The 25,568-nt window shown below is 31.7% G+C and overlaps 1 protein-coding gene across 2 annotated transcripts; it reads left to right on the top strand.

The window, feature by feature from the left end:
* Positions 1–624: 624 nt before the first annotated feature.
* On the top strand, positions 625–25,368 carry LOC140452263 (SRSF protein kinase 3-like). 2 transcript variants are annotated; one of them, XM_072546415.1, is made up of 7 exons: positions 625–1,235; positions 10,704–10,922; positions 13,072–13,354; positions 14,743–14,905; positions 15,120–15,346; positions 18,723–18,990; positions 25,044–25,368. In XM_072546415.1, exons 1-7 carry the CDS (start codon positions 1,063–1,065, stop codon positions 25,238–25,240), a joined length of 1,530 nt encoding a protein of 509 aa, XP_072402516.1. In that variant the 5' UTR covers positions 625–1,062; the 3' UTR covers positions 25,241–25,368. The 2 variants fall into 2 exon arrangements, with proteins under 2 accessions (XP_072402516.1, XP_072402515.1); XM_072546414.1 differs by lacking the exon at positions 625–1,235 and adding an exon at positions 5,734–6,430.
* Positions 25,369–25,568: the final 200 nt, after the last annotated feature.

The raw sequence follows: 25,568 nt of genomic DNA, 5'->3' as shown, positions 1-25,568 counted from the left end.
AAAACTTTTTATTTTATTTGAACCATTTTTCTCTAAAATGTATAAGAAACGTTTAATAGACAAGAAATAATCTTTTCTGCTTTTTATAATTGTTTAAAACAAACCAAAATCAGCTGTACGTGGATTTGTCATCAGCTAGCCCTCATATATCTTTTAGAACCTTTAAAAACCTGTATAAGAGTTTTACGTGAAATCGATGATTTTTTCACAGAAAGACCGCACAAATTAATTCTAATTTTATAGATATATTTTAATTTAACCTTTTTCTCTATATTTTTAGATTAGACAAAAGACATGTTTAGGAGACCAAATAAATTATTCTTTTATTTTAATCGTCCTATATTAAAAGAATATATATATATATATATATATATATATATATATATATATATATATATATATATATATATATATATATATATAATTAAAACGTGTTAAATAGATGATTTAACTTATATCGTAAATATATTTGATGCTTTTCAGATAAAAGTGGAATGACCTAATTGGCAAATTGTTGATTGCTCGATCTTCCCTTCGGAAAATTTGCTGTTGGGCGTCCCTGCTCCGGCGAACGATATTGACGAATTTCACAGGGGCACATGCGCGTAGTTCTTATGCGAAGTAGTCTGATAAAAGTCCAGGCGCAAACAATTCCTGATGTCGCGCAACAATACATATCACAATAAAACTCGCAAATACCATGATTAAAACGTCAACGGCCCCTGCCGAAGAAACTGAACTTAGTGTCGTGTTTTCTGAACGCATTCCTGAAAATTTGTGGTCCAAATCATCACCATTCTGGCTCCAGACGTACCGAATTTGCAACAGCCTCCCAAGACTACCATTAACTTCAATAGATCAAATAGTGGAAAATCAGATTTCGACACCATTCATAACTTCAAGTCTAAAACACCCTTTTTGGACCATCAGTCGGTGTCTTTCGACAGTTATTGTCGAAGGTCATCTTTGCAAAAAAGTTATTTCGAACATGAAAAATATAGGTCGCTCGAGACTTTCCACCCTAAAAGAGACTATGAAGAGGAAAGTCAAGAGAGGCCTTGGATGTATACATTTAAGTCTCCGATAGAAAACTTAGCCTCCTGCCACAACGAGTCTGAACTAAAAGGACGCTTCAAGTACCGATTGAACTATAAAGAACGTACCGATTTCCTCTCATTGTCTTTATCACCACCTGGATCTCGAAATAATTTTACATTTCGGGAATTTCCTTCTCTGTAAGTAAATTTTGTTAATACTTGCTTATATGTGTAAAGTTCGCCTTAAAATTATTTTGTCTTTATTTAATGATGATTAATTGTATTGTTTTTGTTTCCAACAAGGAGTTAATGTTCTCTTTGCTAAATTCTTAAACTTTTTATATGTCACACGTTTTCCGCTTTATTTATTAAATCTTTGTATTAGATAGTTTTGTTTTGTCTGCTGTCTATGTATATATTCTGTTTTTTAATTTTGTTTGAAATGATTCTACAGTATCTCTTATTTTCATTTTCCACAAATTTTTAAACGGAATTATTGTCTGTCCTATTTGACTTTAATTTCTTGAATTATTACCAGATTTGTTTTCGAATACGAAAATCGGAAAAATTGTCGATTTTATTACTTCACCTGTGGTTGATATCAGTAATTTCTTTTTTGCAAAATAAAATAGTTTTTAATAGGTACATTAAATAGTTTCTCTACCTACAAACTTCTTTCTTGTATATTTTATCAATTTTATTTTTTCATTTTTCTTGTGTCTCTTTAATGGTTTATATTGTTTAATAGGTTCTACCATATGCCAATTGCTTTTGAAAAATTTGGTACTAACAATATGTAATAAACAAAACTGCAAAAGATTAAACGCCATTTTTTATTTGTAAACAATTTATAAACAATCTAAGATCGCTATTTGACTTAAAATACCAAAGGTGAAATCCGGTAAATCATATGGAAAACTGACAGAATTGTACTGAAAAATCATAGAAAGTCCTTTAAAATGTGAGTTTATGAAGTTTTTTTATTAATTTATCGCTTAAATATTTCAAAAATAACTTCGCAAAGTCGATTGTTTGATAACCATCAATAACTTTTCTAAAAATGCACAAAAAAAGTTATTTTCGCGTGAAAATGGGGACAATATACCAAATATTCAGCTGTAAAAGTTTCAAGAAGTTTCACTTAATAGTTATTTATAAAACACGTAGTAATTTATTTTTTTTTATTCCAAAAATGTTGGAATAAAATTGTACACGAATTTAAAAAAAAATGTTATGTCCTACTATCCCAAAAACCCGAGTTAGTCCTTTTTGTTCAAAAATTCACCGAGACTTTGTTTAGAAAGATTAAGAAATTGAAAAAGCACCATTTGAAAGAATAAATAGATGTTAAAGTTTGGACAAAAAGAAAATTTAAAACGATTTAAAACGACAAGGATGAATGATTTAAAAGCGAAGCGATTTTCACCCTTTCGATTTTACTATTTCAATAAATAAGTTCATAACTTATTTATAACATACATAACAATTCATTTGTGAATTGTTTAAACGTCATCGTAATTGTTTTTCTCTTGTTCTTCAATGTTAAATAGTTCTTTTACGGTAAATCTGGTGTGTCTGTTGAAAGCGGAATTTTCTTTACGATTGAAGTCGATTTAAACCTGTTTGGCGTATGGATACGCTCATAGGTGTTGACTTATATGATTGAGATGGAGCTGATTTGTATCAATTGAGTTGATTATCTCTAGAATGTTGTACATATGCAAAGATTTGTTGATTTTGTTAAAATCTAAAGGGTTGGATTGTCCTTCTTGGAATATTTGTTGATGGTTGTAGTTACAAAAGCATTGGATTTTGACTAGAGAATAATAATTGTTGTTGTTGTAGCTTGTGCAACTTAGGTTGCCATCATGTAGGAGCAGGAGTATGTTAAACTGTCTCTGAGTTTGTGAAGTTGTAGCTAATTTGTTAGAAAATGATAAAGGATAATTCTGGGATTTTTATTCGGAGATATCTATTATTTTCTTCCTGAATGTATTGGATAGCAAGAGCAAAATTCGTTGGTCTTACAAATCGGAATGTTTACCCCAGGGGTTCTCTTAGTTCTGTAAAAAACGTGGTTAAATCTTGTTGTTGAAAAATTCTTTCTTACTTATTGAATCTCGATCGTAATGATTTGAAATCGTATGTAGTAGACACATAACTTTTTCAAGGAATTGGTGAGGATTTTCGTTGAAGCTTGGACGATTAACTAAATCTTTAGTTAATGAGTTTTAGTTTGGACGAGGATTTATTTTATTCACTGCCAATATTTCCAGCCGTATACAGAAATAATTTCTCTGGTTCTTCCTTTGATTTTACTCATGATTTCTTGAGTAATCATGTTATTTTGAAAATTTTTGAATTATATCATTGAAGTATCATCAATGAAATTATAAAGTTTATTTGGATTGCCATCGTTAGATTCTCTTAGATTCAAAAATTCTTGAAAGAGAATCGCTTATTCTAAAATATGATACTTGCGAACTGATATTGGAGTGAGAAATAAGATGAAATTTCTTAGAGGTCTTTTCGGTATGGGTTTATTTTCTTCTTTGAGTTTTTTTTTTCAGTTTGTTTCATAAATATGTTTATTTGTCAATTTCTATGGAAAATGTAGATTAAACATATGGATTTTTAACATATAATATGGAAAAATTGTCATCTATAAAAGACGAAACCAATCGGAAGGAGCATTTTCAGATTTTCTTTATTAACTTCCTAATATATTCACAATGGACATCATTTAATCGTTGAATAAGTACTGGTCCTGATAATGTGTGATTACGTAGCTCTTGCAATTTTAAAAAAAGTGATCTTCAATTTGAGTTGTGATCCTTCGTCTACCTTGACCTGGCCTATTGGTGTAGGCCAGGTCAAGGCAGACGAAGTTGAAAAAGTGTTGAAAACAAAAGTTTTCAGTGTTTTTTATTAGATATATCAAAACTTTGTTGTCGATTGATAGTTTTGAGTTGTTAAGGTAAAGTAGGGTTTTTTTGGTAATTCCTTCAGGATTCTTACGGTATTTATATCATACGCAAGGGAAGACTTTTTGGGTTTTAAACTAGCATGGATGATATCATTAATTTACATCGTTCAATACAGAATTTTTCAGAGAAATTCCAAGTTAGTAGTGAGATTTTAGGATTTTATTAGGATTTTAGGATTTAGGATGTTATTTTAAACAACTTGGATTTTGTTATCTATGTTAAGATGTAAATCTATAGGATATGGTTGGAAAACTCTTTTACAGTTCGTCCCAAACCCTTCTTTCAGTGCGTCATAGTTGATCGAATTCTCTCTAACATATTAAGCTAGAGGTGACAGAAAAAAACGTGAGTCTGTGATTATTATACCTAGAACTTAGAAACATTTTTATCGTAAAGCTAATTCTAGTTACGGATGTATAATTGGTTGTCTCGATCGTGACAGTACTTCCACAATGTCAACTGATAAAATGATAATTGTCATTCCAGGTTAGTATTATCAGATATTTTACAGTGAAAATTTAATTTTGTATTTTATTGTCATAAAAATATCTTAAATATGTCGAGATATATTGAGAAAGAACAAAGACTAATATTAAAATTATTAAATTATTTTCAATTAGAAAAAGAGAGATTACGATCCTGCAACTGTCAAATTTAACTAAAATGTCATGCAATCATTCTCGACATTCTTAAAACTCTATATGACGTCAAAATTAGTGACGCACTGAAAGAAGGGTTTGGGACAGACTGTAAAATGTTTAGCAATAGTTTCAGCTTTCTCTTTATTACTTTTTGCCCATCCGCCATCTTTGGTGCGGATAGGGGATTAGGGAATTAAGGATGTTCTATTTGCTTGACTGCTTTCTAGAGAGAATACTCGGTAGCTTCTGTAGGAGTAAGATGACTGAAATAAATATGTATGCAATTGTTTTTGTGATTATTTGATTATGTTTTTATCTGTGCTACAGCTCAATTCAGAACACTACACTCAACTAACGTACTACTACATCACTATTTAAAAGAATTAAATTAAAGCAATCAACACTCTACACTCTACGAACAAACTGCTTAATCACTATTCAAAATAATTAAATTTCGGAAGACAACACTCTACACTCTGCTAACGAACTGCTTCCCACTGCTTCTGGTGTGCTTCAGCACAGGCATCAGGTCTGTTGTAAAAAAGAATGGATCAAACGCGGCCGCATTTAAAGCGTCCTACAATATATATATATATTACCGTTTACTATACTTCCGTTACAATATTCCTTCTATCCCGTCACTAGTTGTTAGTCAATGGTACATATATCTTGTACATTTTTTGTATTTTGCCGAAAATTGTTTTTTGTTAATTTTGACAAAATTTCTAACAGGTAGTATACAAATTGAGTGTAAAAATAAACACCTGAGAATGAGAATAGAATTGAATGTAAAATTTTCTAATTGACCATGAACCAATATTTAAATCGGCTTTTAAACTGACCCGAAAAATGTCACTAGAAAAATACCTTTATTTTAAACAACATTTTTAGGCCTCAATACTAAAATTGCTAATAGAACTTTTTTGTACGTTGTTAAAAACATTTTCTTTTATTAATTTCGGCTAAATTTCTAAGATTATGAGATGTGACTGTAAAAATAGTCACCTGCGTTTGCCAAATAGATCATGAAAAAATATTTCAATCAGCTTTTGAACTGACACGAAATATGTCACTAGAAAAATACCTTTATTTTAAACAAAATTTTCGCGCTTCAGTGCTAAATCTGCTTATAGCCTGGTCTATTTTTAACTAGACTTATATTTTGACGAGTTGTGCAACACTAATGATGTTCTAACAGTGTTTCAAGTGCAATAATTACAATTTTTTTAAAGGTGTGTGGCGGAATTGTAGTGTCTTATTTTGGTGAAAGTTTTATTAAACTATTTAATAAAAAAATTGCTAAATCCTTAAAATATGTGTGAAAACGTGAACAACAGAATTTTAATATCTAAAGATAAAACTTTGCCAAGTATATCTCCTAAAAATAAAATGTGGATTTATTACGTTTGTAAAAATTGAATTAATCCACGAAATACCCGTTGTGCGTCTAGAAAATGGCACATTCAGACGCAAATCTTGAGGTTCAAGTATGCTATCCAAATGAATCCCAAATAAAATATAATGAAATTGATGTTTATGTGTCAAAATACGACATTAATCTAGAAATGGTAAAGTTCTTTTCATTTTTAAATGTCGCTATTCCCTTAGTGGTACTGTGGTATTTTATTAATTATAAAGGAAAGGTCCAAAAGAGAAAAATTGATAAAGTTGAGATTCAACCTGTTCAAATTAAGGAAGAATGTTTACCGAAACAGGTGCTATGGAAACCTACAGGAAGATGTCAATCGTTGTATACAATGAAACTGTGAGTAAAAGTAAATGTTTTTTATATTTACGAAATGAGTGGTTCTGATGTATATATATAGTTTTTAAATTAGTTCTAATATTTTAGAAATTAGATCTATAGATACCTAACAAAAAAAAATCACATAATATTCGTCAGCTGATCGATATCGAAAATATCCTAATATATATTAATAAAAGTGTAAATGGTAAAAAGTTAAATTTAAAAGATAAAGTGTTAAAATAGTGGATTTCAGCATTTTTACGAATTGTCTGCCTTATTTTTTAAACTCTTCTTTATCAAATTAAAATCGTCTTTAACATATTTTATATAATAATAATGTATTGTGGCCCTTCCTAAAAAATTTAAGGGATCGTTTATATTTTCCTCTTATTGTTGTTACTAAATATATAACATAACTCAACAGATCGAATATTTAATTTTTCTATATTGTATAATGTCGTACTGTTTTTGTGTTTAAGTTTAACTTTAATTTTCTGTCTGGTTTATTGTTACTGTAAAAATGTTATATCATCACTAGTATTATTAATCCGGTTAATTTTTGAGCCTCTAATTAGATGCAGACATGATTCTGTACCTTCTGGAGTAATAACAAGATTGGCAATAAATATGGAAAAAAATTCTTTATTTTTCTTATAAATGTTCGTAGATCCAAGCCAACTCACGACAAAGAAATCATCGTCAATAATATCGCTACAACTTATTATGAGCCAAAGCCTTTTTCAGGACAGTCCTCCATTTTTTCCTGTCTCGGACAACTCTTCATGGCCCTTTAACTGCAATAGATTTTATGTCATTCTTTAAGTTGTACGGGGACCTTCATTTTCGTCTTCCTCTGGTTCATCGTTCCTCTTCGTGGGTTTAAACATAAATTTAAATGTACAGGGTGGCGTAAGTCTAGCATAGTCCATAATCTTCATTTTGAATGAAAAACCCTATATATTTTTGTAAAAGCTATATAAGAAGACCGGTTAGTAATTAGGCGATGATCAGTGGGCATCAAACAATTTTTAAAACTTAAAATTTAATTCCAATCACTTGAAAAGTAAATTATTTAATTTCATATATTTTATGTCCAGTAAGAATGTTTGATTTTGTTCTGTTAAAAGCAAATGAAATGGATATTATATTAATTTATAATTTATTACACACAATAAAATTTAATGGCATTTTAAATAAAGTAATCATTCGGTTTACTGTACTATACTACAACTCTCTATATAATATAATCTCTCTCCTATGGCACTACAGCCCACGTCAGGCCATGTCCTCTTTCAGTATCCGCCTTTTAGCATCCATTTCCTTGACTACTCTCCTCTAGTTATCCACCCTCATTATCTCTTTAACATCGGTTTCAAATTCGTCAATCCACTGCCTTCCTTGGTTTTCCTACTGACCGACGTCCCACCAAAGTTCCACTAAGTGATCTAAGCTTCTACTAGGTGGTCTACTACTACCTAGTCATATAAGGTGGCATGCCTAGTGCAATTTTTGTGTTTATACATAATTTGCTATAGAGGATACTTTGTAATCTTGATATGACTCATGGTTGACCGTAATTCTTCACATACCATTGTTGTAGATGGGTCCCAATATTCTTCTCAATAACTTTCTTTCAAAAGTATTATGGTTTATTGTTTTTTTGTGTCATAGTCTATGTTGTCGCGCCATATGTTGCTATTGGTCGTATGATGGTTTTATATATTTTGAACTTTACTTCCCTATGGATGTCTTTGGCATTTTCTTTAGGCTTCACTTTTTTAATGGACCATTTCTTGCTTCCTCGTCGGCCCTGACCCTACCTTCCACTGGGGTTGATTACCCAATCTCCGGTAAGGCTGCTCAGGTTCGCCGGGATTCACTCGTGAATCCCAGCAAACATAAATTCACCCCGGTGAACATAGAAATATACAGGGTGTTTTAATAAAAATAAAGATTATGGAACATGCTACACTTGCGTGAATCACCCTGTACATTTAGATGTATGTTAAAAGCGCATATTTATAATAAAAGTCGACAGAACAAACAAGGACAGAAATAATTTGATTCCATAAGGGATTTCCACACTGTATAATATCTGTTTCATCTATTTTCCTATAATTATTGTCATCTCGGTATTATTTGCACATGCTTCAATAATTTTATTAATTAATGTTTAATGTTGTCTTGATTTTTTCTACTGGTAGGTTATATAGAATATTAAAAATTTTCAAAGCTACTAAATTATTTCAGTAAACATTTACGTTCTAGTTTTTATATCCGTTAGTCGTGAGTGTAGTGTTGTAGACCGAAAAAGATATTGGATGATTATCTAGAAAATCAATAACACGCACATAAACACAATTTTATACGCATGCAAAAATGGACATTTTTACTTGGAATGTAAAAGAGAATTATGGATTCTCTGTAGTTGAGCCGCAAAAAATGATTGTTGCGTTTCCAAAAGTTGACACACTAGATTTCTTTCTCCGGGAATTTTTTTTTATGTTTTGTGTTATGTGAAAACAACATTTGTTGTTTTTTTATATTGATTATGGAGTAATAAAACTTTAAAAGATACATGGTATGACTGAGGAGTATCCAGAAAAGATTTAGATTTTGCGTAGATCGTGAGACTCACTTTCGGAAATTTCATCATTACAGAATAAACTTGTTTCCAACTACTACATAGAGATAATTCGCGATGGAGAATTTAAAGTTTTCTAGGACAGTAAGGTTGCTGGGTTGAATATCATTATGTGGTATAACTGAATTTAGTATTACCAATAATACGGTAGTGTGTCATAGATAAATGTAATCATAAAGTGGTGCAAGAGGACAACGTTCGGTGTCATATTTTCAGATAAAGAGAAATCAAACACTCATAATACACTTTATTAGTGATAGCGTTTTAGAAGTATTGCAATATACCTAATGTCGAGCTGTCCTACTAGAATTAAGAAATGTTAAATGAAATAGGAATCTTTCATGGTCAGAGCAAGAATTATCAATTCTTCATCTGTAGGATATAAATATTGACTTATTTGACGGGTCCATCTCATGAGATCACAACCCACTTGTCGCCAGGATTACACTCACACTTAAAAACGTTAAAAGTTTACATAGGCGTAGCCACAGCGGGTTCCGCGGGTGTGGTGGCACCCAGACTAACTTTCGAGGGGCGCAAAAATTAGGATCGTTCACTTCTAGGAACAACGAATCTGTGAACATTTTAAGTAATATTAAATAAACGAGATAATAAACTAAAAAGTAAAACTTTTATAATAAATAATGAAAATTATAAATAAGATAGATATATCTGTAATGTAACTTGTCTGGATAGAAAGTAGGGGGAAAGAGAAATAGAAAATATAGGTACACACAGGTGAAATCGTTTCACCTTACAAACCGGCGCTTAGGTATTTTGCTGTGAGCTTTGTGAATTTGTTTATTACTAAACAGATAGGAAACCATAATACTGTACCCGATGACCTTTGCTTAGAATTACCAAAAGAAATATTAAAAAGATCTTCAAGAATAGTAAGAGGTCCTCACCAACCACAACTAGAACAGTTTTCAGCCAAAATAACAGGCAAAGGGAAAACATTAGAAGTCAGTCGTTTTTACCTAATTGGTATTCCAACTTCAAATGGTTGGAATGTAGTCCAACAATAGATGCAGCTTTTTGTTTTTTGAGATGAGACTATCATCTCATCCAAATCCACTCGCCAACGACCTCCTGAGCCGTCTTACCTCCGACCCCCCCAAGCTACGGTGGTTCGAAAACTAAAAAGTTGGGATACACCGTTGTGAGCTTGATAGAAGATACTCCTTTTTGTATAAATGTCAGGAATTATTTGGTAATTTAACTAAATAGAGGTAAAAACGGCTCACGATGGGATGTAACTCCCACTGTGTCATTTTTTTCTATTTTTTCTATTCTTTTTCAACGGATTGCAATAAATAAATGAAGTTAAAAAAAATTTGATTACTCACGAGTTTTGGTGATAGCGCGATATAGATACTTTCTTTTGAATATGATACCAAATTGACGTTTTCTGAGTTTTACCAACATTGTAAAAAACTGGTTTAATTGTTAATATTGGTTAAAGATCCTTTACAAGTTTATAAATTTCCTTTCCAATATCCATAAACCTAGTTCTCTCATGTAAGAATTTACCTATCGGTATAATCTTTATTTTTTACTCTTTTGAGTTTTTACTTTTTAAATAATATACTTTTAAAAATTATATTGTTATTTTTTTATAAAACCGATTTATATTTTTCCTTTCAGCTCGCCTTCGAAAGACACAAGTCTTTTAGATTTAGATGATATACAAAAAATTCGATATATAGAAAATCGGGAAAGTCAAGAAGATGAAAAAGACTATAATACTGGTGGGTACATGCCTATCAATATTGGAGATATTCTTAAAGGACAATACAAAGTTTGTAGAAAACTTGGATGGGGACATTTTTCTACAGTTTGGTTGTGTCAGAATTTATTAAATGAGTAAGTAATATTACTTGGTATTTTACTATACTATATCGCAGTATATATATATATATATATATATATATATATATAAAATAAACTTTGAGACTCTTTGGGTAAACACAAATGAAAGAATAGGCTAAGACATCATCAGGGATGAGCTACAAATAGTTATACATGAAACATTTGACAGTCTATTTAACTAAGTTACTTACGATTTGAGATTATCGCCGTAAAGAAAGCTGGTCAAAGTTATAAAAACTTTGTAAAAAATTGTATAAGTTTTTTTTCACAAAATACATATATTGTAAAAAAAAAATATAAGAAAAGTCCTTGCATCTCTTTCTAATAGCCGGGGTCTGTCGATCATGTGACCTTCCCATTGAAGGTTTTTTGCTAATGGGAAGGTCACGTGGTCGATAAACCTCGATCATTAAAAGGAGATGTAAAGACTGCTCGTATCTTTTTTCTCTGTCGCAATAGGGGAACAGATTTAGATTGCAGCGCGCTGTCTATGTATTATATGTCTATGGGTCTAATATACACACAACGCAAAAGTCTAGGGATATTTTTATAAATAGACGTATTTTGTTTATCTCTAATCAATTTAAAAAAACTAATACAAAATTTGTAGTTTAAATTGTTGTTTAATATGTCAAAAACCATAAATTGCAAAAAAAAAACAGAAAATTGGAGCAAAAAAAATATATTGCAAATCACCCATGTTTCACATACCACCATAAAATGTCAAAAATACGAAATAATTAAACTTAAAATAAAGTATGGCCACCACGTTCGTTTATCACAGTTCTACATCTACTGTTCATGCTCCGAATCATTGTTAATGTCTGCTTGAGGTAGTTGTGTCCATTTTTCTCTCAGAAGCTCTTTTCATTGAAACTCATTGTAGATATTGCCCATATGTGGAGTAATTTTTTGTTGGAGCATGTCTCATACATGCTCAATGGGATTCAAGTCCGGTGATTGTGCTGGCCACGGCAATACATCAATACCCTCGTTATCCAACCAGTTTGTTACAATATGCGCAACATGTGGTCGAGCGTTATCATACATAAAGTAAAAATTTTCTCCAACAGCAGCAGCAAACGGACGCACAACAGGTTCAAGAATAGTGTCCAAATATTGCTGACTTGAGATGTCACGTGAGAAAGCCACGTGGGAAAATGAGGTCAGTTCTTCCGTCAATCATGATTCCGCCCCATAACATTAATGTACCACCTCTGTATGTATACACTTCTTGAAGATGTCGTAGTCGTTTTCCATTTCCGGGTCGTCTCCAAACTCTTGTCCGACGAGAATCTGAATGAAATCAATATCTAGACTAGTCTCTAAACAAAACTGTGGCCCAGTCATTGTCAGTCCAATTCTGAAACTCTTAACACCAGCTTACTCTTGCAGCGCGATTGCCTTTAGGTAGAGGTGGACATCTCAGTGGTCGCCGACTACGAAGATTGGCTTCATAGAGACGATTCCTTACAGTACTGCTGCTAATTGTTACATTATGTGCAAGCTGTAATTCATTAACCAGCTCGGGTGCTGTGATTGTTGGCTGCCTTTTGGCATTTAAAATTAAATATCAGTCTTGAGCGACGGTTGTAGAGCGATCACGTCCTGGATGTTGCTCGGCTGGACTCCCAATGTCTCTAAACTGACGCCACAAACGACTTGCGACGCTTTGGGAGACACCCAGCTGGTCAGCAACTTGAGTTTGTCGCATACCAGCTTAAAGGAGGCCCACGGCTCTATTCATCTCATTCAACGTTAAATGTTGTCGTTGCATGGCAAAAAGACAATATCTTTAACTCACCTATTAAGCAAGAATGGTATAAAGTGACTAAAATTAAAAATAAACAAAACATAAAAATGTCGATTTTTTGTCCCTTATAAAAAACATTCTAAAATACGTATTGCTATCAGTTTTACAATTTTTTTTTTGATAAGAAGTGACTGTCTGTATCAACAATTATAGTACAAGCAAATTTATATGGCCATGAAATTTCTGTCATTGGTATTGTCAAATTATTAAAATATCCTTAGACTTTTGCGTTGTGTGTATATAGTATTTATCACATTCAACTCTTTTTATGTATATTCTATTAAGAGTTTTTTGTTAAAAATGTTTATTTTCAATTTTTTTAAATTTTAGTGGGCCTACTTATGTCGCCCTGAAGATTTGTAAGAGCGCGCAAATGTTCACCGTAGTGGCTCAAGATGAAATAAAGTTACTTAGAGACACGAAACTGATAGACCCCAGTCACCTTGGCTATAAGCATATTGTTCAAATGGTAGATACTTTTAAGTTATTGAGCATCAATGGAGTACACACTGCCATTTCCATGGAAATAATGGGGCCCTCACTATTACACTTACTCGTACAGTCTGATTTTAGAGGAATTCATTTATGTGGAGTCAAACGAATTATTACTCAGGTATTGATTTTTTTATTGAAAGTAAAACAAAAATTAAAAAAAGAGTAACACAAAAGCTAACCCCAGTTTCTCAGACCAAAAGCACTGATAACTCAAAACGCGTAAATGTTATGTCGATATCTATACGATACTTAAGTGATATGTTTAAGCCTTGAAGACCGTATAGTCTACAAGCCCAAGGGAGATTTTTAATGGATCATTTGACCCAGCGTGAATCTTATGTAAAAGTATACTACAATATGTAATAAAAACTTTAGAAAGCATGCCGTCGATTCTTATTGGTACATAGGTGAGTTACAGGTAAGGTAAACTTACCACTCAAGGGGGTAAGTTTTTTTGGCCATTCATTTTAAAACGGCATTTATAACTTAGGTAGGTAATAAAAAAATAATGACCTGCGACCTAACGCCGTGCAAAAATATTGGTACCAGGAGCAGGAAAAATTTTTTATGTTCGGAAATTTTTTTCCTCATTTTCGGTAACTTGACACAGTACGGCATTCATCTATTAAGTTTCTAATCGGTCTATAGATTAATTTTTTGCACCGCCGTCCATTTGGGTGGGAGAAGGGTGAGAAATCTAAGGCACACAAATCGGTACACAAATCCATACTTTTGTAGTATACAAATATTGTAGTATTGATTTATATGTGATTCATGCTGGGTCAAATGACCTATTAAAACGTCACAAGGCTTGTAGTCTACCAGTCTATCTGTGAAAAAATCATCGATTTCATGTATCTTATAAAAGTTTTTAAAAGTTCTAAAAGGTATATGAGGGATAGCTGATGACAAATCCTTGAAGACCTACAACTGATTTTGCTTTGTTTTTTTTTAACAATCATAAAAAGTAAAAAAATCACTTTTTGCCTATAAAACGTTTCTTATACATTTTAAAGAACAATGATTAGAATAAACTGTGTAGATCTTGAAAAGTTCTTTAATTTAACCGAGATAATTGCAAAAACCCTTATTTTTGCAGTACTTTATAAATGCACCTTTTCTTTTTGAATAAAAAATGTAATATAACTACTTGAAATTAAGGCAATTAATGAGTTATTGAAGTGTGCTAAATCTTAGTTAGGTCGACCAAATAGTTGTAAGTCATTCAATTTGTTTATCCTGGAGAGCGATTATTTAAACAAATGTACTTGCCCAAACAGTGAGGTATTTAGTAGATCGCAATCCATTCTTTGAGGCTTCAATTTTAAAATTATTAAAAAAAAATTAACATTTTATTAAAATTGTTATTAAAAAAACCATTTGGAAAACTTAATTTTTAGCTTATAAACATTTATAATAACTTTGATATTTTTTATGTCATGCCCTTTAAATAGGTTCACTGAAAAAAAGGTAAAAAACAATGATATGACAGTACTTACTTTTTAGGTTTTAAAAGGATTAACTTACCTCCATGAAGCATGTCGCATAATTCATACTGATATTAAACCAGAAAATATATTGATAAAAGTTGATGAAAACTACATAAAAAGCATAATAGGAAAAACAGAAAAGTTTACTGAACTAGGAATTGATATGCCACGATCTTATGGTAAGAAAACTAATATTTTATCTCAAATTTGTCTGTATTTTTTATAAAGCTTTCATTATTTGTTCAAATTGTAACCAATTGCACAACAACTGTTTACTTGGAATAGGTTTTTTTAGAATCTGACCAGCTAAATTTCCCGATTAACATAATTAAAATATTTTCTTTTAGTTCATTTAAATGGTTTAAAATGTTTGATTAATTCGAAGTTTTTTAGTTGCAGCAGATTGCTGGATAGATAGGGAAAGAAGTTTACGGGACTCCGACGAAAATATCCTGTCTAAATTTGAGGAACAGAGAGGACAATCGTACCCTTATGATAAATTTTTAGGAGAATTACCTGATTTTAGAAGACGGCATGGAGAACCACGCTTAAATGCACCGATGTGGGTTAGTCCCAACATCGAAATTAAAATTGCTGATTTAGGAAATGCTTGTTGGGAGGTAATGTCAACCATCTAATTGCAGAAAATCATAAATTTAACCATAACTTTGAACTTTTACATAACCAACAAAAAATCAAAGAAGTTATTTATTCATTTATTTCAATTAAAGTGCCTCGACTTGTTTTGGTACAAACATAAAAAAGAGAAATCACAAAAATCAACGGTTAAGGTTGTACTGAAAACTTCTTTGGGTGTGAACAAAATATGTATTAACAGCACTGTATTACTTTTATTTACACTTATTATTAATATCGTGTAAAAACGTCTTAAAAAAATTTTCAATTAGAAGAATGTAATTCGATATTAAAACATAGTTGTTTATTCCAAACAACTTTTCATTATAGAAATTTTCGATATTATGAAACATAAAGGTACTTTTCGCTCTTAAGCGAAATTTATATTTTTTGACATACCTCGTATCACGAGAAAATTTGATATCTGACGGTTGAATCTGAGGTCTTAGACCATGCACAACTTTTTATAAAGCATACTTTTTTCGTAAAATTAATAATAAAAGTTTCCCATATGATGTCGACTTAATAGGACACATTATACATATACAGTGGAACTTGGTTATACCGTCATTGAATGGTCCAGTAAATGGTCCAGTAAAAAAATGACGCTATATCAGAGTGACGTTATAAAAGAGGTAGAAAAAATGAAATTTTTACAAGGCAAAATTTTATTACAGCATTATTCATTATTACAGCTGCATTTGGGATAAAAAAAATTAAGAAATAAAACATATCATGTATATGAAACTTACATTTTTTTCTGAAAAAGTTCTCTAATGCTGAAAAAGTTGTTATTTTCTTCTGCACAACCCTTTCTGAAAAATAAAGTTTTTCTGTAGTGTCCTTAATAATCTAAGCTGCTTCTTTGGTAGTTGTGGATGCCTCCCTGAACTGGTAAAACCTGGATATGGTCTCAGCAGCTTTCATTGCCTCTTGGATTGTACGACAATCAACGCCGTCTTCTTCTTCTTCTTCATTCACTTCATTAACTTCATCAACATTTATTTCCACATTTTGCACTTGTTTTACAATTTCTTTATCACTTAAAACTTGAAATGTTTCTACCTGATCGTCTACTGAAATGTAGGAGTCAAGATCAGTTCCAAACTCTCTCTGGTTCACATTAAATTTTTGTATCCACTCTGACAAAGCCATTTCGTCATCCTCGTCAACATCCTGAACATTGGGAGAAACTACAGTAAATTTAGCTAGACGAAAGCACTTACAAATTGTCACTGACGTAACCGCACTCCACGCATTGGCTAAAAACTGAACTACATCGAGGATGGTAATGTTCATGGGTTCCCCATGGTCCATACAAAAAATCATCCTTTTCAAAAGCTGTTTCCGATAATGGCACTTTACACTTTTTATGACTCCTTAGTCCATAGGCTGCAAGACACTCATGCAGTTGTCTAGTAAGAAAACTAGGTTGATATTGGTCAAATTAAGCTTGGAATGGGCTGCACAGTTGTCAACTAAGCGAATAATTTTCCTTTTTTTTAATTGTCCCACTTTCTCAATTCTTCTTCAAAAATAGCAGAAGACATCCATGCTTTTTTGTTAGCTGTATAGTTGACAGACAGTGTTTTTATGTTTTTGAAACATCTAGGATGTAAACTTTTCCCAATAACCAAAAGCTTTCTTTTCTCTGTACCTGTCATGTTTGTACAAACAAAAGCCGTGACTCTTTGTTTTGAAAGCTCTCCACCGATACATTTTGAATTTTTGAAATTTAAAGTTTTGTCTGGCATTAGTTTGTAAAAGACACCAGTTTCATCGCCATTGAAGATATCTTCATCCTTGTATGGTTGTCTTAGTTGTGGCCATGTGTTTTGTAACCAACCGCCTGTCACGTTCTTGTCCACACATTTTGCCTCTCCAACAATTTTCGCGAAGGAAATTGAGTGCCGGGCTTTAATCCAATCTAGGCAGCCGTTAGAGCATGTAAAATCTTCAAACATTTTTCCAAACTATGTAGCTTTCTCCTTTAAAAGTGGCCCGGACACAGGAATATCAGAACTGCGACACAGTTTGAACCATTTGAGTAGAGCAGAGTAGAGTTGACGTGCAATTTGACGTGAACTTGACGGTGGATTCTCTGCGACACTTAACAAAATATCTACTTTCACCTCATCTTCAATGAAGTTCGGTTTTTTTTAATGGTTTGACATGTCCAAGTTATCTGAATTGTGCATAAATTTTAGACACAGTACCTTGTGCAATATTAGGCAACTGAGGATACCTCTGATTAAATAAGTTTGCTACTTCAACTTGACTTTTACAATTCTCCCCGTAACCGATCATCATTAAAATCTCAATTCGTTGGGTCTCAGTTAAATATTTCATTTTTATTTCTGCAAGAAATTAGCTTTTAATTAGAAATTTATTATTTTAATATCAAATTTCAACACACCAACAACTGATTGATAACAATCCGCATTATTTACCGATTTAGCAGACTATCTAGACAGTTTTTACCTATGCATAACAAAAAATGTTTACACGGTTACTAAACATTTTCTAACTAAAATTTTCCCCAATATACTGACACTTAGAGTATAAGTATATTGTCTGTATTTAGCTAATTTAAAATAATACCATAACACGTGATAAATTATTAATTTCAAAATTTATTCTTTTATTATTTATTATAGACCATACATGATATATTTCGTTGAAATCAGGTTGTTAATAATCTTTTAAAAACATGAAAATATACAGGGTGTTTCATTAAAAACAAGGATTATGGACTATGCCAGACTTTTAAATTTAAAAATTTAAATTTTCTATAATAAGGACACAAATATTTTATTCCATAAGTGGTTTCCACACTGTATATATACAGTGTGGAAACCACTAGATCAGGTCTATATAAAATATATATAATATTCTTAAAAATAGTAAAAGAAGAAAATTACCTTTTACATCAAATTCAATAGTGTTCTTGCTTACAACCAGAAGAATTTATGTACGAAATTTTTCGTCAAGAGAAAGAAAAGACATAATAATATGAGAAGAATAAGATCTATTGTCCTAAAAATAAAGTTCTTCTTTAATATCGTGTTAGTTCCGGAGAGCAAAGAAATGTTGGAGGAGAAGTTGGAGGGTAGGAGAAGGGCTAGATATAAGGAGCAGGTCAAAAACGGAGTATATCTGGTTAGGAGGAATCAATTCAAAAATAGTAGTATAGCAAAAATAGTATCTATAATTCTGTAACAATAAAATAATAAATAAAAATATTTCTATCTAGGAGTAGATTTTAAATATTCAATTATTACATATGTGAAAAAATACAAAATGTTTATTCCATAATTAAATATAACGTTTTTCAATAGAATAATGTAGTTTTCATTTTAGGAGCATCATTTTTCATCTGAGATACAGACTCGACAGTATAGAGCCTTAGAAGTGATATTAGGAGCTGGTTACAGTTTTCCGGCTGACATTTGGTCGGTAGGTTGCATGGGATTTGAGATGGCTACAGGAGAAATGTTATTTAGTCCGAAAGGCGACCGAGAACCTTCTGCAAATCTGGATCATTTGTGTCTAATTTGGGAGACGTTAGGTAGTATACCGCAATATATTACTGAAAATGGTTCACACGCACGTCAGTACTTTTCAAATGGTAAGAGTTAGACGATAGACGATATAATAAAACTATATTTTCATTTTGATTCAATGGTTCGCAATATCTGATCTTCCCAATTTTTTTATGAATTCTGCTCAAAATTTAGATACTTATATAATATCTCAGCCCCAGGGACACCTAGAGTGCTCCTGACTTCAACTTTAAGCATCAAGCAACATTAAACAAATTAAATTGAACATTGACATTGAACATTGACATTAAAAAATACTGTTAAAACTTACCTTTAAAACAATATTTGTGTAGACTTATATCTCCAATTCTGCTGCTCTGTATCAGCATCCATTACTCCTAAACTGACGCTTCTCTGCATCCTTTCAAACTTAGTTCGCGTAAATCACTCTGGACATCTTCTGAACCCGGCGGCGACCAACTCATTCTGACATGTATACACGCCATCACAAAACAGTTTCTATTAGTTAGCCATTAAGTCGTCTGAAGAGAGAATTTGGATGATTCCTAATCAATACTAGTACTGCTGTTTTTATATGTAATTTTCTTGTATGTTAGCAATTGCAGTTTTCGCCTCCTCTTCGGATCTTTTTTTTTATTCCACTTCTTCATTTCCACTTCCTTCTTCATATTAAAATTCCACTTTCAGACAACTTTTTGGAATTACCTGGATCAGCCTCGAACAACTTACCTGGGAGTCTCGAAAGACTCACAGATGAGTCAACCTTATTGACCCAGAAACTGTCAATGATCCCATCTAACAGTTATCAAAATCGCACTCTAACTCATACACTGTGGAGTCCCTATCTTTAATAAATATTTCAATATTTGATGTTAAATTATTGTATCAATAATATTTTATTTCATTTTATATTATTTAAACTTTTATATACCTCACATCTCCACCACAAACATACTCTTACCTTTACCGATAATAACGCCCGACATTAACGACACAGTGCTGTAATAAAGAAAAGATTTGTTAATACATACAGATGTTTTGCATTACTTAGAATTTAAAAAAGTTGGCATATATACAAGAATTAAAAATTAAACATTGTTCAAAGAATAAACCAAAAGGTGGCTTTAGAAGATGGATCATTACTTATTAAAAAACAAGATAACTGCTCACTAGGCATATATCTTAAGCGTTTTAATAAAACAGATGGTCCATCTATGGCGCCCAATGCAGAATTTGAACCCAATATTGCATAGAATACTAGAAACTATATAAAGTAAAAAAAATTTAAAGGTCTCTTATATTTAACGTAAATATTACAGAATACACCCCTAATTCTGCATACAAGAAGTAACATTTTGAATAAATTCTAGGAATATTAGAAACCAAAGCCTAGTAATCCTCTTTCTATACAAAGAAACTATAAGAGATCTTTACAAAGATGTTTAAGTCAATATCTTAAACAAAAATCCAAAATAATGAAATAATATCATAAAATAAGTTACCAAATCCATAATTATGAAAATGGCCTGTAAAGGGCGACCTGTCATGAAAAAGAATAGCTACCTACTATGTTATTTAAAACTAATATTAGCGATGAAATTTGTTAAAAATACACAATACTTATATTTCAATAAATTTATCAACGTTTTCAAGTATTAATATGAAAGTAATTACTAGAAATATAATTAATGTTAAAATGTTTGCCAAAATCAAATATTTCAATCACTTACCTTTTACTGAAGTCATTTCACTACATTTATTATACTTATCAACATGTATACCAACCAAATTTACTCATTGTATATTTAGCGTAATTAAGAAACAATCTCAAAGTACTGTCTTTTCGCTGTATGTACCACAATTTTACCGTTTAAAAGAACCCGGTTAATTTTCAAATTTAAAATAAAATACCTAAATCATGGACGTTATAATTCTGACCAATATGCCGATATGAATAGAGAAAAGAAATCTGTATGACCTAACGTCGCTAGATCACTCGGTGCCCGAAGTGAATTCCGAATGCTATTGATGCTCTATTGTTTATGCAATGTATATGCATTGTATTTTAAAGTTTTTTGCATAGCTGTTTTTATATTACATATTTAGGTGGATTAAAGGAAATGGGTAGTATCATAATACATTTTCAAGAAAGATAGATGGCGCCAGAATTGTTAGGTATCCAAATATACCAAATATATAATAATATATCCAAATAATAAAATAATTATATTAATAAACAAATTAATTTTGTTTTTATATTTTGCTACGTATTTAAAGATAAATAAAAATATAAAATTAATAGTTCTTAAAACCGAAATTTTTTAATCTCGACTTTTAAAGAAGTCGGCAACCAGTATATCGTTTGTTTCTTCCTTATGCCATTAGTAGTTATAGAATTTTTATATATACTATACGCTATACTAGCAGTATAAATCGTCTGCTCAGTTGTTTAAACTTTAATTTTCTACATCTGCTGTAAAAGTCTTCTTCTTCTGATCTATATCTAATCTTATATTTCTACATCTCCAATTTGTCTATTTGATTTTCATTATTTTGTTGTCTGTTTTCTTTGTATTATTCATTAGCTGTCTTGCATTGGTTCCAGTCTGTTATAGCCTATGGATAGGGTAGAAGATTTTAGATAGGTACCCCTAAAATAGACCTTTCCCGAGAAAACTAACAAATATTTTTGAAAAATTTAAACGCAGAATGAAAGATTACATTATTACCGAAGGCCGAAAGTCCTTTAGAATAAACAAGAAATTTTTTTGAATGAGATATCTGAAATTCAAAATCACACTAAATTTTCTCTATTTTTCACCCCTGTAACTTATTAAAATAAACATTATAGAGGTTTTCAAGAACTTTCGGCCCTCGGTAATAATATATTCTTTCATTCTGCGTTTAAATATTTATTAGTTTTCTCAGGATTCGAAAAAAAAAGAATGCATTTAAAAAGCATTGACCCATCTCTACTCGTTCTCGTTACCTGTGTCCCTACTTTGATTCGGAGATTTGACCACGCGACACGAGATGTTGCCAAATAATTTTGTATGAAGTTTGTGGCGTTATATGCAGTTTATTTTTATTGGAAATAAGACACAATCTGACTTTTAAATAAGCTTATTTTGATGTTTAGATTTTTAATTCGGAAATCGTACTTAAAATACGAATCATTAATAAATTTTATTTATATAAAACGATTTCGGAAGTGGAAATCAAAATGTTATATTACACTTATTGTAAAGTAAAATTGGGGCATATTCCCAATAAAAAACAGTAAGCTGCCATTTAAATCCATTTCGCCCAAATTTGATTATCTTAGAACATTGTTCAAATGCTAAAACGACAACAGGTCAAATAAAACCAATAAGTTTGGCAACGTTGAATTTCCCATTTTTTATTATTTCCACTCATGTATTTTCGGCGATATTTAAAGGGCGGACCTAATATACCTTTCTCTTTTTAAACAGTTGTTTCTCACTCCATCTCACGTAAGCTCCATACCGACCATAAACTTTTACCTATACTGTATACCACTGAAATCTTCCCGGAAAACTGCCTTAGATCGACATTTATACCTATACCCAAGAAAAATAAGGCAAATAGATGCTCACAGTTCAGATTAATTAGCCTGATGAGCGATTTTCTAAAAATTTTACTCAAAATTGTACTTCAACGTATATCCAGGGAATGCGAAAGAAATCTGAGCGACAATCAATTTGGATTTTGTATTGGGCTTGGTACGAGGGAGGCATTATTTGGCCTTCAGATATTACTACAAAAATGCCGAGATCAACGAAAAGACGTGTTTCTCTGTTTTATCGACTACGAAAAAGCGTTTGATCGAGTAAAACACACAGAACTCATAGAAACCCTAACACAACATGGTATAGGCCATAACACGGTGGCCCTTATTAAAAACCTATATTGGGATAAAATGGCGTCGATTAAAATAGACAATCGTATGACAGCAGAAATGTCAATAAAAAGAGGAGTTCGCCAGGACTGTGTACTTTCTCCACTATTGTTTAATATATATTCCGAAAAATCTTCCAAAATACCCTCGAAAATATTAAAGAATTAGTAAAAATCAACGGAGAATATGTAAACAACTTAAGATACGCAGACGACACCGTCATTACTGCGGACAGTGCTGAGGGTTTGCAACGGCTTTTGAATGCCATAACCAGAGAGGGAAATAGCTTGGGGCTGAATATAAACACAAATAAAACAAAAGTAATGGCTGTTACACATGCCCAAATGCCGACATTAATATTCGTATCTACAATAAACAGATAGAACCCGTACAAAAATTCCAGTATCTTGGTTGCTGGATAACAAACAATCTTGACTACAAAGTTGAAATACGTGTTCGTATAGAGTATGCTAGGACCGCTTTTCAAAGAATGAAAAAATTTCTAATAAACTCTACCTGATCGTTGGATATCCGATACCAATTTGTAGAAATATTCATTTATTCCATATTGCTATACGGAGTGGAAACATAGACTCTCGGAATCACAAGTATGAGACGTGTAGAAGCCTTTGAAATGTGGGTTTTTCGAAGGATGCTGAAGATCTCTTAGACAGAGCACGTGACCAGCAACGAGGTGCTCAGAAGAATGGGGACTGAGAGAGAACTTCTAAATATTGTAAAAAACCAGAAAAACGAGTTATCTAGGACATATTTACAGAGGAGAAAAATAAAACTGCCTGCGACTGATAATGGAAGGGAAAGTGGAAGGAAGAAGAAGAAAATGCTCCTGGCTGAAAAATGTAAGAGGGGACAGGCATGGACACACATTCGATATTAAGAACGGCTCAAAATAGAGAGCAATTTGCTGTAGTTATAGCTAACCATCAGTAATGGAGAGGACACCTTAAGAAGAATTATCAGGAAATTAGATAGAATGAACTTTCCAATGTGGCTTATTTTATGATTATCTAGATACCTAAGTAACGAAAGTCAGATAGTTAAAATTAAGTACTACTTATCTAATCCCACTTCAGCTCATTCTGGTGTTCCTCAAGGATCTCAGCTTGGACCCGTGATTTTCAATCTGTTTATAAACGACATTGGTTTGGATTTTCACTTTTCCAAGTTTTTATTATTTGCAGATAATTTGAAGTTATATGTTTACTGACTGCATTAATTTGAATAAGAATATAGCCTCTCTTCAGAATTGGTCAATAGTTAATGGAATGAGTTTGAATATAGGTAAATGCTACTGTACTACATTTTCTAGATCTAGAGTTCCAATAGTCTTTGATTACCATCTTTGCAATACATCACTAAAGAGAGTAAATGAAGGACTCGGGAGTTTTCTTTGATTCACAGGTATCTTTTAATAAACATTATTATTAAATTACTAGTAATGCTCTTCAAGTGTTTGGTTTTGTTTTGCGTAGTTCAAGAGATCTATCCATTAATTCAACAAAGATAATGTACAATGCATTGGTTAGCTCAACTTTACAGTATGCCTCTAATGTATGGTCTCCGTTCTACCAAATCCATGTTGATTCTATTGAAAAAGTTCAGCCTAAATTTGTACGGTTTATAGCATACAAATTGAACAGACCTTTGCATACTTACTCTTATAAAGATATCCTAATGCAACTTAAGCTTCATAATCGCAGGATAATGTCAGATTCAATACTTCTCTTTAAGCTGTTATCTGGCAACATTCGTTGCCCTGCCCTGCTTGAGCGATTCTCCTTTCAACACCTAATAGAGTTACATGAAATACACCACTAACTACGGTTTTTATAGTCCAGTACCACTCTCTCTCGACTTACCAATGGATTTAGTGATGAGGCTATAAGTTTAGCTGGAATATCTTTGTCAGTTTATAAGCATAGCATTAGCATTAAATGACTTATAGATTCCATAGGATTGCTTTCAATGTATTCATTTTTATGGTTATTTGTATGATGTTGCTGTTTATTGTTTTGATTATTGTTCGACATAGTTGATTTAGGAGAAAAAGGGTTCCCCCGTTAATTAATACAACAAAATAAACATAAATATATTTTTTAAGTTTTATTTGATTTGTTAGTTCTGTATTTAATTACAACTAATTTTGGCATTATATTTGCAATATTTGTTTTTTTTTAGGTCAATTGCTGGGTATCGATAAGAAATTGTTAAGAATATGGAAAATAGAAGATGTTTTAGTAGAGAAATATAAATGGAAGAGAGTAGATGCTATTCCTTTTGCTGGATTTTTAGAAAGTCTCATTGAACCAGATCCAGCACTTCGTTATACTGCATCTATGGCTCTTCACAGTGAATGGATTACAATGAATGATTAATCGTTTTCCAGATCAGTACTAATATAAATCTGTTTAAAGACTGAAGTTTTTATGTTCATTAAATTATCATTTATTAATATGTTCAATATCTTCAATAGGGATTTTATAATAAAGTTTTAAAAACTTGTAAATAAATGCATTTTATTGACTAATTTGATTTTCCATTACTTAAGATTACCTATAATTCTGACCAATTGCTTTGTCTTTTGTATTATTATATTATAAGCGTAAACCATTGTAAATTTCTATATATCTTTTCTATATTTGCTTTTCTTTTTATTTTATCTGTGAATATACTAAGGGTCCTCAGTTATTTCGGATGTTCTCC

This window comes from Diabrotica undecimpunctata, chromosome 10 (assembly GCF_040954645.1).
Source record: "Diabrotica undecimpunctata isolate CICGRU chromosome 10, icDiaUnde3, whole genome shotgun sequence".
NCBI lineage: Eukaryota > Metazoa > Arthropoda > Insecta > Coleoptera > Chrysomelidae > Diabrotica > Diabrotica undecimpunctata.
Note: the sequence above shows the minus strand (reverse complement) of the source record. Positions and strands in the feature narration are given on the sequence as shown.

Excerpts from the sequence above, each read along its gene's own strand:
- LOC140452263 (XM_072546414.1), top strand. The coding sequence starts at position 6,120 with ATGGCACATTCAGACGCAAATCTTGAGGTTCAAGTATGCTATCCAAAT. Across the intron at positions 13,355-14,742 it reads TCAAACGAATTATTACTCAG|GTTTTAAAAGGATTAACTTA; the intron begins GTATTGATTTTT and ends CTTACTTTTTAG. Across the intron at positions 18,991-25,043 it reads ACGTCAGTACTTTTCAAATG|GTCAATTGCTGGGTATCGAT; the intron begins GTAAGAGTTAGA and ends GTTTTTTTTTAG.